The sequence below is a fragment of the Fukomys damarensis genome, unplaced genomic scaffold (genome assembly GCF_012274545.1).
Source record: "Fukomys damarensis isolate Sample0158 unplaced genomic scaffold, DMR_v1.0_HiC HiC_scaffold_22, whole genome shotgun sequence".
Taxonomy (NCBI): Eukaryota; Metazoa; Chordata; class Mammalia; order Rodentia; family Bathyergidae; genus Fukomys; species Fukomys damarensis.
In genome coordinates, this window is record NW_022900934.1 from 342,206 (window position 1) to 355,830 (window position 13,625).

The window sequence follows — 13,625 nt, forward strand, 5'->3', positions numbered from 1 at the left end:
AGGTGCTCCAACACCTGCATCTGCTCATCTGGGAAATGGGCCAGTCAACATGGCCACGCCTAGCACCGTAAGCTAGGTGGGGTACATGTCTGTAGATGGGAGCAGGACAGTCCTGGCTGAGGCAAGAGAGCTGGTGCTGGTCAGCCAAGCAGATGGGGGACAGCAATACCAAGGACTGTGGACTCGGTGTGAAGAGACCACAGGACCTTCCCAGGGTATGGGTATGGTATCACTGGCTCTGGGGCCACAAGGTGAAGATTTGGCCGCCAAGACCTCCAAGACGTGCTCCACGGTGCCCATGGCATATGGACTCATTAGCTAACAGGCCCCTTTCACTGTACAAGCGTTCGTGTTTGGAAAATGGAGATGGAGGGATTTGGCTCAGGGGCACCATGCCTGCCTTGAAAGCTCACGGTCCTGAGTTCAGTCCCTGAGGGGTGTGTGTGTGTGTGTGTGTGTAAATGGAGGTGAAAAGAGAACCCAGAGGAGGGGCGTTCACACTTGTATCGAGCAGGAGAGAAGTGAGATCCCACCACCAGGGTCAGAGGCCAGCGGACACCTACGTGTAAGTCTCATGAAAGAAAGGGTTCTGAAGACAGCATTAAATAAGACACACCTGTCCCGCAGTGAAAACATGTTATTTTACAACAGTCATCTTTATTTCAGATCAACATTCAGACATACAAGATGGAGAACACCATGTGAAACCACCTGAGGCCTCCAGCCTGGCCCTTGGAGTGCGGGTCGGAGCCAGAGTCAGCCAAGGCTCGGACAGCAGACTGTACCCCAGGGCGATGGGTGCCAGGAATGGGGTAAAACCGGTGCATGGACAACTGCTTTCCATGCACTTGCACCTAATCTTTAAAAATAGCATATATACGCTTCCGCGTAAACTCCCCCTGCCCCATTCAGCATAAAACACTGCCTCACTTTCCAGGAAGACAAATCTCCCAAATGCTGCCTCCAGGGCCCTTGGCCTAGCCCCTTTCTGGAGGGTGATGCCCCTTCCCAGGAGTGGCCAGCACTGAGTCCCGACCCAGGCTGCCCTTCACATGCAACCTTGCCTCTGATTGTATCTAGTGCCCAGAAAAGTGGTTTTCAATGTTTCAAGAAAGAGGAGGGTTGGTTTCCAGTCACCTTCCTAGATTTCTCATACCTATGGGTTAGACGAGCTTGAGAGAGCCCCCAGGAACGGACATGTTTGTGACAGTTACCTCATGCCCAACCCTGCTAAAGCCCAATGCTGATGGGGCCTCTGCAGTGCTTTCTGCACACAGTGGTGCAGTTTCCTGCTGTGCATTCCCTGGAGACCATACGGAGACCCTACCCCTGTCCAACTTGCAAAGAAACCAGAGCTGCTTGATGCCAACTTTATTGTACTTGTCGCTTAGCCACTGGACAGCAGCATGACAGGCCTGCTGCACAATATATACATATACACATATGTACACAGACACACACCACAGCCCACACTCAAACCGTGCATGTGAGTACAGTAAAGATGTAGCTTTTGCCAATTCCACAGGAGGATGACTGGAACCAAAACATGACAGAGACAAGTCAGTTGTGGGCCGCTGGGGTTTACAGCTCAGAATACGGGGAAAGGAATGAGATCAGTCACTGGGCACACCCTCACAAAACACTTCCCACGACAGGGTGCATTGAGGGCCAACCAAGGACAGAAAAGATCCACCCCAGCTCTGCCCACAGCACCCGGAACCCCCGGCAACAGCCTGCACGCCAGGGCCACCATCTCCCGAGACACCCAGCTACACTGGTGGACATTGCTCCGGCACACCGAGGTTCACCTGGGACAGACCGCCATGGCTCAGCAGGACAATGCACACTGCTGCCAGTGGCACATGGGTCAGACACCTGCAGAGTCCTGAGCTTTCATGATCCAGGGCCTCTCCTGGATTGACGCTTGTGGTCAAGTCCAACAACCGACAACACTGAGACGAAGTTTCCTGCTAACTGCATTGAATGCTCTGGTTTCTTTTTCTAACAGGTCCCCATTGGGTGTTGGCTATATTAAACTGATCAGAGAACTAGGAAGGCTCATGAACAGTGAGCAGTAATATCTAAAGCAGTTTAAAAATAGAATAAAGCCAAAAGGAAGACAAGAAAAGTCCACATCACTGAGCGGAAACAGAAATTCGCACAGTAGCAGCAGCAGCGCCCCAGAGATGGCCTCGCAGGTCTCTCCCACCCTTTGCAGCTCAGAAGTGACCAGTGCTGCCTGGACCCCGAGGGAACCCAGGCTCTGACAGGCTTCCATGCGCAGTGGCTGCAGCACTCCAGGCAGGTGAAGTTGACACCTGCTGTTAACACCAGCACAGGAGTCAGAAGAACTGGGGGTTGTTCTGATTTGTTAGCACTTGGACAGGAAGTGGTGTAACCTTACTCCCCCAGACTCACCAGCTCTACTTATTAAAAGGGCCAAAACCAGGCAGGCCTGAGACCAACGCAGTAAGACAATGAAGAGGGGTTTGCTACAAGGTCAGGTGGCAGGAAGGACTCCCAATCCTGACGTTCACAGTTATCCCCAGCTGGGCCTTGGGCAATCACTGTCATCACCTTGACAACTGTCTTATTCATTTTTACACATTCTACATGATCTCCTTAGCTTTACAAACTCCGCAGGACTCTGGGTTTGGGTGCTGCTCTCCTTCCCCAGCCACTACTCCAGTTGAGATTATCTAGCTAGAGTCACAGAGCTGCAGACCAGGACAGTTTTCCCCACAGCCCTAGGTAGGCACCACACTTTCCACCACGTCCACACCCTGAACCTGGTTCTTGGCCATCCTGGGGAAAAACAACTCACTTTTTAATGATCTCCAGGAAGTCACCAAGGCTGACCAGGTAGCCTTTCTACAGAGTCCCTTATGACTGTCATACTGGGACTGGCACATAGGACACCCAGTGGTCTCACCTTCTGTTTCCAGATGGGCCCAACAGTGCATTTCTTATCCTTCCACAAGAAATCTGATGTTAATAAGCTATGTCTAACATCCTAGATGAATCCTCCCTAATGTCTTCATGATCATTTTAAGGAGCAAAACAGACCCACCCAAGCACCTGGTGCTGGCAGCCAACTGGCTCCTGGCCCACGTGTAACAGCAGTCAGATGAGCTGGGGGCTGCAGCGTCACTGCTCTCTAAGCAGAAGGGGCTGGGGACGCCAAACCAGTGAGGTATTCTGAATCACGTTAGGTTTGTCCTAACATTGCTGCCCCTTCTTGCAACTTCCTGTCACCCTAACCCTACTTTCTGGATATGCTGGTGAGCTGGGGCCAAGATTCAGGAGTACACGGCAAGTCATCTGGGCCATGGAGTCTCCACGTGAGTCTTCTCCTTCACCTCTACTGGAAATTGAGACGATGTTTGGCATTGGACGTCTGCAGGAACCCAGCTCACTGGAGTCTGGTCCAGCACATGCAGGGAGCTGCTGGGGGTGAGACAGCTCCAAACCTTGCTCCATACGGGCACAGTCCGCATCTCCTCAGCTCCCCCACCCAGGGTACCACCTACAAGGTCTGGGGCACAGACGGGACAGACTGTTAGTGGTGTGCACAGGGGTTTGTGGTCCAGCACTAACCTTCCAGGCTGGCGGATGAGCTGAGGCATCAGTGCAGCCTCCCTGGGACTCAACCCTCCTGAGGCACCTTGGCTCCCTCCACCTTCTCCAGGAACCCAGTATTCCTGCTCTGTTGAATCATGGATGACAGGCAGAGACGAAGGCAAGGGGGTGGGCCAAGCTCTAGCAAGCACAGGGAGGAAAGTCCCAAGGGCTGGACACTTACACAACACTTCCTAGGCACAAGTAGCCATGTGCCAATGGCCAGAGCTCAGACCCTTGGACTATGACTAAGCAGATCCTATCACTTGCAGTTTTCAGAAGTTCAAGAAAAGATTTAAAAACAGGTGGGTTTGAAGGAATGTGGAGTCAGACTTACAGAAGGGGAAGAGAGACCATGGCCCCATCTATCCAGCTATTGGCCTGGGAAAGGTCTAGGAAAAGAGACAAACAACCTACACACAGGCAAGGGGCAACTCCACGGAAAGGAACCTTGGTCCCTGTGGAAGAGACCTGGGCTAAAGGCGCTGTGCAGAGAGCATGAGTTCACCCTCGGAAAGGGTGTACCTGCACTTTCCACAGCAGATCTGTCCACTAAAGAAACTCTGCCATGAGGCCAAGTGAACAAGGTGCAAACTGTGCCCAACACAAACACTGCTAAAAGGACTGTGATGCTGGTGGTGCTCGGAGGATGTGGCCCACTTACTTTCCCAGCCAGTGAGATCAGTGCCCTGCCTGCAGCCTCACGGCCAGGGAGCACAGCGTGGACCAGACCCATCTCGGGACACCAAGGTCAAGGTGGAGATGCAGCTCCACCAGGCGGCACCCGCCTCCAGCCCTGGTGGGCACCAGGAAGCAAGGGAGGCCCCTCTTTTTCTAGTCCAACTGGCTTGGTGGAACCTGGCGTTGCGGTTAGCCCTTCCCGGACCAACCTGAATGGAGCCCCGAGGCAGCTCCACTGTCCAGTTAATGCAGCTGGGCTGCAGCATGTCCACAACACAGACACTGAACATAACCCATACATGCTATTAAAAAAGGAAAAACAGAGAGGAAGAAGAAGAAGAAAAAGAAGAAGAAAAAGAAGAAGACCGTAGCTACACTGCTTTAAATACTGCATGCTACGCACTTCATGTATCGAGGATGGACGGATGGGCGGGCGTAGAGGTGGTGGGAGGGCCCGACACAGCCAGGCAGGTCAGCCGCTGCCTTGCCGTCTTGGTGACTACAGTTCATGATTCTACGGTTGCAGTGGCCAGGTGCTGATTCATCCTCTAATCACAGCTTTTCCTGAACTTAGTTGAAGCCATCAGTGTGATAGCTGGGGTGGGAGTCGGCCGTGAGCTGGGTGGTCTCTGTGGCGGATGCTGGCTGTATGACGATTGGTGTATCTGTGGCCTCTGCAAAGGAAGCAAGCATCCTCATCGTACCAGGGCTGCAGCCACACCATGTGCCTTCAACAGGGTTCTCACATCACAACGCTTGGCCACCTGGACAGACACTCAGAGGGGAGAGGCTACTCGCTCACCTCCACCCAGCACATTTTCCTCAGTGGCCTCAGGTCATCACCAGCCCTCAGGCCTCCCCACCTGCCTGCCGCCCTCCCCACCTCTTGTTCCCTTGGATCTACGGCTACCACAGTTCACGGGCGGGGACAGATCCCTGCACCTGCTTTACCTCAAGTGTCCACGTTCACACCTCAACAGTCCCAGCTGCCACCACAAACACTCGCGGCACAGTGTCAGTGCCCTCCTGTTTGACAAGACAGTTGACACTGTTCAGGGCCCATGCTGGCTCTGCCCCACGCACACACGCGGGTTCTGGGGCAGGCACTCACCCCTCTCGTCAGACTGCAGCTGTGCCTCCAGGTCCTCAGGGGACACGTAGAACTCAGTTTCTTCGCCCTCAGGGGCCTTCGGCTTACACTTCCCACAGCAGCAGTTGAAGCAGCAGCATAGGCAGCAGCAGCAGTAGCAGCAGGTGAGGAGGCCGCAGAAGACAAACAAGGCCTAGGGAGAGAATGCTGGCACTGCATTGCCTCCCAGGGTCCCGCAGGCCTCCGTGCAAGGGACCTCCCCAGAGAGGACAAGACTTGTGGAGGGGACACTCCATGCCAAGGGTATGTTTCTCAGATGAGAATAAATAAAGGAAAAGCATGCAGTAATTTATAGACAGGACTGAGGGCTCACTAGTGAGGGCAGGTATGGGCTTTCTACAACTAAGAATCATGTCATAATTCAGACCCTCTGGACTTATACATGGTAGACAAACAGGGAAAACAAAAAAACAACAAAAAAAAATGATAGAAGTCAAATGTTTCTGACATTAGATTTCAAGATCTCTTCCCCCTTTGGGGCCAGGGATTTAGCTCAGTGGTTCCAGCCACTGATTCGCAAGCACAAGGACCTGAGTTCAATCCCCAGTACTCAAAAAAAAAACAGATCTCTTCCCCTTCCCCTGGCAACAAAAAGCCTAAGCATACCATCCTGAAGAGGCTTATTTCCTACCTCAACCCTCCTAAGAATTTAAGAGCCACGAGAGAAACCCTGTTGGTGCAAGTGGCTCAGCATGGACCTTCTGCATGCATGCGCTGCGCGCTGGCTACCATGCCAGCTGCAGCCACTGCCTACTACACGGGAGGAAGAGGACTGCCACGCACCAGAGACCTTTTCTTAAGAGTACAGATCCTAGGGCTGGGGATTTAGCTCAGTGGCACCACGCCCACCTCGCAAATGCGCCTCCTGAGTTCAATCCCTGGTACCAAAATAAGAAAAGGATCTTTTCACTATGTAGTTTAGGCTGACCTTGAAGGGTGAACTCATAGAGATCCTCCTGCCTCAGGCTCCTGAGTTCTGGGATTATAGGCGTGCCCCACCACACCCAGACGCTTTAGCATCTGTAATCCTACCAGGCAGGAGACATTTTAGTGCCCTTTCCCCTCCTCACCTTGGCCCACCAGCTGGAGAGCACGAAGTAAGTGTTGACGTTCTCTTCCCCGAACTGCTCGGCCACATAGAGCCCCAGAGAGCCGTACTTGTCATATATGTTTCTTTTTGTGGCATCGGTCAGGATGGCGTGGGCGTTGTTGATCTCCTTAAACTTGTCTGCAGCCTCTGGGTTATCAGGGTTCTTGTCTGGGTGATATTTCAGGGCAAGCTTCCTGCGAACCAAAACCATTTCCTGGCTCTACCTGTTCTGGTATTTCATGCTCATCCACTGGAGGGTCCAGAGGAAGAAATATTTACCCATTACCACCTCAATTTCCAGATTTTCAGAGGTCTGATGTCAGGGTCAAAAGAAACCTGCAACTGTTTCAGGGCAAGCTCCCTTCTTCATCTCCACCTGACAGTCCTGAGGTATTAGTAGCAGGCACAGCAGGCAGCACTCTTTCTGCTAACTTCTCACACCACAAAAGGAAACCTTAACATTGGCCCTAGTGCCCCAGGTGGCTTACTGCACACTTACTGTAATAAAACTACAGGCATGGAGGGTGCAATAATGGCATCTTAGACTGTGCTTCATCGATTGCACAATGCTTTTGTTTTTAAAATATATTTATTTATCACTTGTCTTTGCTTTTTTTGGTACCGGAGACCAAACTCAGGACCTTGCTCTTGCCAGGTAGGTGCTGTGCCACTGAGCTACATCACTGGCTCTGTTTTTTTTTTTTTTTTTTTTTTTGAGACAGGGTCTCCCTATGTAATTCAGGGTGGCCTCAAACTTGTGGTGAACCTTCTGCTTCAGCCTCTCAAGTGCACCACGTGCCACTACACTTGGCAAGACAGTGCTAAGAATGCAAAAGAAACACCAGCTGGGCGTGGTGGTACATGCTGTAATCCAAGCACTCAGAGAGGCTAAGGAAGGAGAATCATTGAGAATGCCAGACCAGCCTGGGCTGGTGAGTTTGAGGTCATCACTCAAATTCCCTGTGGAACTGTAACATCTGAAAAGTGTTTAGCTTTTGTTGCTAAGAGAACATTATTACCATGATAGTTATAAACTATGAGGAGCACACCACACATACGGAAAGGCAGAACTGTTACCAGTTCTGTACTGAATATGCCCAAGAACTCTCCCTGTACAAAGGAGATTACACCACTTGAAGGACTGTGTCCTTCTGGGAGGGCAGAGCCTCACTCAGCCACTTACCGATAAGACTTTTTAATGTCGTCTGAGGTTGCATTCTTGTCCAGCCCAAGAACATGGTACAGTGATTCTCCGGAGGTAGAAAGTGAGCGCTGCCTCTGGTCTGCCATAGTAGGTTAATCTAGAAGAGAATAATGAAAGAAAACATCAAGGACAGATAAAAACTCCAAGTGCAGAGGTGACAGTATATACCATACAACCGTTTAAAGCAAAAAAAAACAAAAAACCATGGTTTAATAACATGTGCAGACAGACTCCACCCCGTAAGAGTGGGAAGCTGTTCTACCTGGGGACACGTGAAATGTGCTGTCACACTGAAGATGTGTACTGCAGTCCCAAGAGCAACCTCTCCACGAGAGGGGCTGGGGCTCTACAGACCTGGGTGGGGGCACACCCACTTGCCTACCACCCTGGCACTCTCAAGACCCAGGGTCCTCTGCAGCACTGCAACAAACTGAAACAAGAGAATCTAAGAGGGACGGCTAAACAAGTTTAAAGGCAAATGCTAAGGAAACACTAAAAAAGTCAAGTTATACAGAACACAGGGAAAAATCAAAATAAATGAGTACTTTTATACATCAAAGTGCAATTCAAAGTTATCCTGGGGTTACATGCCTATCTTGAAATTGTATTTATACAGCATCCGACTTCTGTAGAATAGACATTCTTCTTCAGTGTACACTGTAAATTGACTAAAATATAACACTGGGCCTTAAAACAGGTTTCCAAAAACTTAGACTGAAACCATGCACGTTATCTGACCTAAAAAGAATTAAATTAGAAAAATACCTCAAGAACTTGGTGTCAGCTAGGCATGGTGGCACACACTAGTACAGACAGTCCCAGCACTGTGACATCTTCCCCCCTCCCTGCAACTGAGTGTCTACAAATGAAGGGGGGAGGAGATGGAAGGGGTGAGGTTCAGTGGGAAAGCCTTGGGTTCAATTCCTCATATCGTAAAAAACAAAAACACTCTTCCAAATAACATGTACTTCAAAGAAGAAATCACACCCAAATGTGGTTCACACCTGTAACCCCAGCATTCTGAGAGGCTGAGGCAGAAGGGCTGCATGCATTCAAACCCAGTCTGGATTAGCATTTACATCATTAGTATCCCTGGTTCTTAGACCTCAGACTAACTCTAACTACACCACAGGCTTTCCTCAGACTCCAGCTTGCTAATGGTAGATTGTGGGACTTCATTATGTAAGCCAAGTCCTAATTTTTTATCTCTCTATAGCTATATACCAAGGATCAAACCCAGGGCTTTGTTAATACTAGGTAAGTGCTCTACCACTGAGTCATAGTCTCCTTTTAGATACACATATGGGTACCAGTATACCAATTCTGTTTTTCAGAAGAATACTCACATGACATATTCATCAAGACCCCACGTAAAACTAGAAAATAAGGAAAAACACAGAAGAAATGGAAGAAGGAAATAATAACGCATGAGGGGATGGGGATTTAGCTCAGTGGTTTGGGTGCCTGTCATGCAAGTGCAAGGTCCCAAGTTCAATCCCCGGTACCAAGAAAAGAGGAGAGGGGGAGGGGAGGGGAGGAGAGGAGAGAAATAACAACACATGAAAATAAAAAGAAAATCATGATGAAAATGGTGAAAGAACGTAGATTTAAGATGTGCATCAAAAAATTCTGAGACTTCACCCTTACAGACCTCTTCGTCTGCTTGTATGATTTGAGATACTCTCTGAATAAGCTGATAGACATGTTTCACAGAGGTTTTTGAACTCTGCAGCGCATGACAATCTAAGCTTGGGGTTGTAGGAGTCCTGATTTCCAGGCAGCTGGTTAGAAGCACAGGAAAGTCTGGGGCTTGAGGATGGGAGTGTCCAGGACTGTGCCCGTCCCTGCGGGGATGCTTCCTTCAGGTAGACAGCCAGAGTCTAACTGGATTGGAGTGAGCCTGGATTGTGCCCACCAGAACCATGACTAGTTATGGTGTGTAAGGAAACACATATGTTTGGTCACAGAAGTCTCTACTGACTGCTGAAAGTATAGGAGAAACTGAGTTTATTCTTTTCCTGTATCTTTACACAGACTGACCAAAAAGAGCAAGAGAACAGAAATCAGCAACACGAGCAAAGAGTTCATTACAAGAATCCTACAGGTGTGAAGAAGGTAGTGAGTGATATCTCGAACAACTTCGTGCCAAGAAATTAGCAAAGGCAAACGAAATAGACCAGTACCTTGAAAATACAATTTACTTAAAGTGATACAGGATGAAACAGAAAACCCAACTACCCCTGTATATTAACAAAATTAAATCTGCAATTAAAAAAACTGTCAAAGACAAAATTACAGCTGGCTGTGGAGGCAAACAACTGTAATCCCAGCACTCTGTCTGGGAGGCTAAAGCAAGATAACTGAAAGTCTGAGCCTAGTTTGGATAATTTAGTGACTCGATGAGACCATCACAAAATTAAAAGAAAGGCTGGATATGAAGATTTTCATTAGTTTTATTTCCAATTCTAGAATTAGATAGTTCAATCCCATAAAACAGAATAAAAGTTCTGAGGGTAAGAACAAAGGATGTGGGTTTTATAGACAGAGGAAGGCTTGGAAGTTTAGTGAGGCCTGCAGATGGTCAATGGTTAACAGCTGGATAAAGCTTGCCAGCTCTGCCTTTGTTCTGTTTTGTTTTGAGACAGAGTCTCATTATATATTCCAGGCTGGCCTCAAACTCACGGCTATCCTCCTGCCTCAGCCTTCCAAGTTCTCAGATGACAAATGTGTGCCGCCAAGCTCAGCTTTCTGCCTGTTTCATAATGTCCATTATCTCAAAATTTTGGATCAGATCCCTGGTAGTATATGTTAATCATACATGTCTGATTAATCATGTTTGTAAGAAGTGTATTCAAGGTTGATTAGCCCTAAATCATCTAGCCTGTCTCATCGCTCTTCAAGACTGGAGGCACTAAAATATGGGTAACCAAGGCATTCTTCAGACTTTGCAGGACATCTAATCTCCAGCTTTTAGAAAAGTCCAAATCCAGATCCCCTGGAGCACTGGCAGAGATTTACTTTTAAGGCAAAACGTGCTAATGTATGAGGGATTTTTCCTATACTAAAACTCAGTATTCAGGTTTAATTGCAGTGCTGGAACAATGCCATAAGTAAGTGGGTTTTGGCTGCAATGTGGGCGTTCACCATCCCTGCCCTGCAGCATGCCTAAATCCCCAGTCTCTGTACTAGCCTGCAACCACCTGGAGCCTGGCAGGCCACCCCACCAAGGAAGTCACCCAGGCTGGGGCCATCACATCATGATGGGAAGGAACCAACTGCCCCTCCAGCATTGAAGGCCCTCCTGGGACTGCACAGAATTTTGTTCTGAGACCCTGATCAACCAGACCAGGACTTGCTCAGAGACCGGCTATGCTGCTAGCTATACAAACCCTCAGACCTTGCTTTTGTTTCTTTTCTGTAAAACCCCAAAGTTTCTAGCAGCTCCTGGAGACAGACTCGAGCCTCTCTATCTATGCTTCACAGCATAGTTGTGCTGAGCAAAGCTCCTGTCCTAATCTTCCCCCAGGCTCTATCTTGTCCTTCACTTAGGGTTATGGGAGGAGTGGCTGAGCCTGGGGACCCTGGAGTCCCAGAGCTCTGGAAGAAGAAGCAAAAACAAAAAGAGAAAGAACAGTTGCCAGCGTGGTGGTGTATGCCTGTGATCCCAGCACTTGGGAGGCTGAGGCAGGAGGATCACTGAGTTCAAGACCAGCCTGGGCTACATAGTGAGTTCCAGGTCACTCTCAATTACACAGTCAGAACCTGTCTCAAAAAAACAAAAACAACAGCAACAACAAAAATCAGTCAATTTTGGGCCGGGAATTTAGCTCAGTGGTTCCACCTCCTGCCTCACAAGAGCAAGGTCCTGAGTTCGATCCCCAGTACCAACAAACAAACAAACAAACAAACAAACAAAAAATCAACAACAGTCAATTTCCTTGTAAAGCAGGGACAAGGAGACATAACCACAGGAAAATTCCTAGTTACCATTAGGTTACTCCAGGTTTCTCTCTCTGTGAAAGACAGGACTCACTACCACACCGAGAATGACCACTGACTGGCTCAGCTCAGAGGCAGAGCAGGCACTTAGCCCAGGCAAAAGTCTTAGGATCCAACTCTCAGTATCCCCTTCCCCAAAGAAATAAACAACTAGCTGGTTTACGCTCAAAACCTGATTTCTTAGGTCAGATCAACACCTTAGTCTGTCTGAGTGTGGCAATCAGTAACTTCCGAATGACCTCATTTTAATTTTTTATTTTAATTAATTTTTTTTGGGGGGGGAGTCTTGATAAGTCACGGGGGCTGGGTTTAAACCTATATTCGCCTGCTTCAGCTTCCCAGAGTGCAGGAATGACAGGCATGTGCTGCCACACCCAGCCCAATTTTTATTTTGCACTTTATTTATACAGGAGCTTAGTCCAAAACAAACCCTTCTTGTTTTGTTTACTTTCTAGTACTGGGGATGGCACCTAGGGCTTTGTACTTGCTGGATAAAAACTCTACCACTGAGCTATACCCTCACCCTAAATTTTTTGTTTGTTTGATTGGTTGCCCTTTCCTTTCTTTCGTTGGTTTTTTGAGCCAGGACCTCACTATGTAGTTCATGCTGGCCTTGAACTCACTATGCAGACCAGGTTGGCCTTGAACTCACAGCAATCCTCTTACCTCGGCCTCCTGAGTGCTAGGACTGCTATATGGGTATGTGACACCATGCCCAGCTTTGGGTGATTGGTGTTCAGACAAGGTCTCCAAAATGTAGGCCAGTCTGGCCCTGAACTGAGGCTCCTGCTTCGGTCTCCTTAGAGCTGGGGTTACAGGCATGTGCCATGAGCCTAGATTAGCACTGTAATTCTTAATATTTCCCTTCAAGACGACACATTAGGACTCTGTCTCAGAAAAACCAAAAAACAAAAATCAAATCAAACCAAACAAAAAAACTCCCACAAAGAGACACCAGTTAACATTTCAAAAGATCAATGTGATTCACTATATTAACATGTAAAAAAGATAAACTATATGGCCATCTGAACGGATTCATCAGAACTTTAGATAAAATTTAATACCAATTAATGATTTGAAAAATTCTCAGTAAATCATGAACCAAGGGAAATTTCTTCAGTCTGATAAAAGACATCTACTAAAATCCTACAGCTAATACACCATACACAGTAGTGAATGCTGTTTTCTTAGGAACAGGAATATTATTATAATGCATGTTATCATATGCTTGCTCTTTCCACTTTTTTGGGGGAGGGGGCAAAGACTGAACCAAAGGCCTCACACAAGGTAAAGCACGCTACCATGGAGTTAAAATCTCACTCCTGCTCTTTCCACTTATTTCACACTGCTCTGCCAGGCACGGTGACACACACCTGTAAATTCAGCTACTGGGTGACAGAGCTCAGACAAGAATACCGCTAGCTTGAATGAGCCCACCTGCAATCTTGGAGAAGCATAGGTTTCATTTTACTAAAGTCACAGAGGACATATCTGGTCACAAGCAGCCCCCCAAAGATACACCAGCAAGGCACAAGCCCACTGTTTCTCTGACCCACCCCCTCAAAAGCATATCCAAAAAAACACTATAAAAAAGCTTTAGCCTGTAAAGACACTTTCTCTCGAACAGAGAGGTCCCTCTCAGGTTTAGCAGTAAGTCTGCTTGAACTGTTGAATTTGTGTCCCTCTTCCCACTCACTGGGGAATCTAGGGCAAAAGGATCCTGAGTTCAAGGCCAGGCTGGGCTACAAAGAAAGTTCAAGGCTGGGCTGGACTACACGGATGTGACTCTGTCCCTAAAACAAAACAAGAAACATTGTTCTAGGATTCCTAAACACACACACACACACACACACACACACACACACACACACACACACACACAA

General features: G+C 48.3%; 1 protein-coding gene across 3 annotated transcripts in view; it reads right to left on the reverse strand.

Moving 5' to 3' along the window:
• Nucleotides 1–1,384: 1,384 nt before the first annotated feature.
• Dnajc5 (DnaJ heat shock protein family (Hsp40) member C5) overlaps nucleotides 1,385–13,625 on the reverse strand; it is a 19,821-nt gene continuing 7,580 nt past the window's right edge. The window contains exons 1-5 of one of the 3 annotated variants that reach the window (XM_033767015.1): nucleotides 9,090–9,100; nucleotides 7,723–7,840; nucleotides 6,520–6,733; nucleotides 5,411–5,582; nucleotides 1,385–4,973 (exon numbers count right to left, since the gene is read on the reverse strand). In XM_033767015.1, the coding sequence (XP_033622906.1) occupies nucleotides 4,870–4,973; nucleotides 5,411–5,582; nucleotides 6,520–6,733; nucleotides 7,723–7,829 (597 nt within the window). In that variant the 5' untranslated portion in view covers nucleotides 7,830–7,840; nucleotides 9,090–9,100 and the 3' untranslated portion in view covers nucleotides 1,385–4,869. Of the gene's footprint in view, nucleotides 4,974–5,250; nucleotides 5,326–5,410; nucleotides 5,583–6,519; nucleotides 6,734–7,722; nucleotides 7,841–9,089; nucleotides 9,101–13,625 lie in introns of those variants that run through there. The other 2 variants (XR_004518443.1, XM_010633391.1) reach the window with 2 other exon arrangements.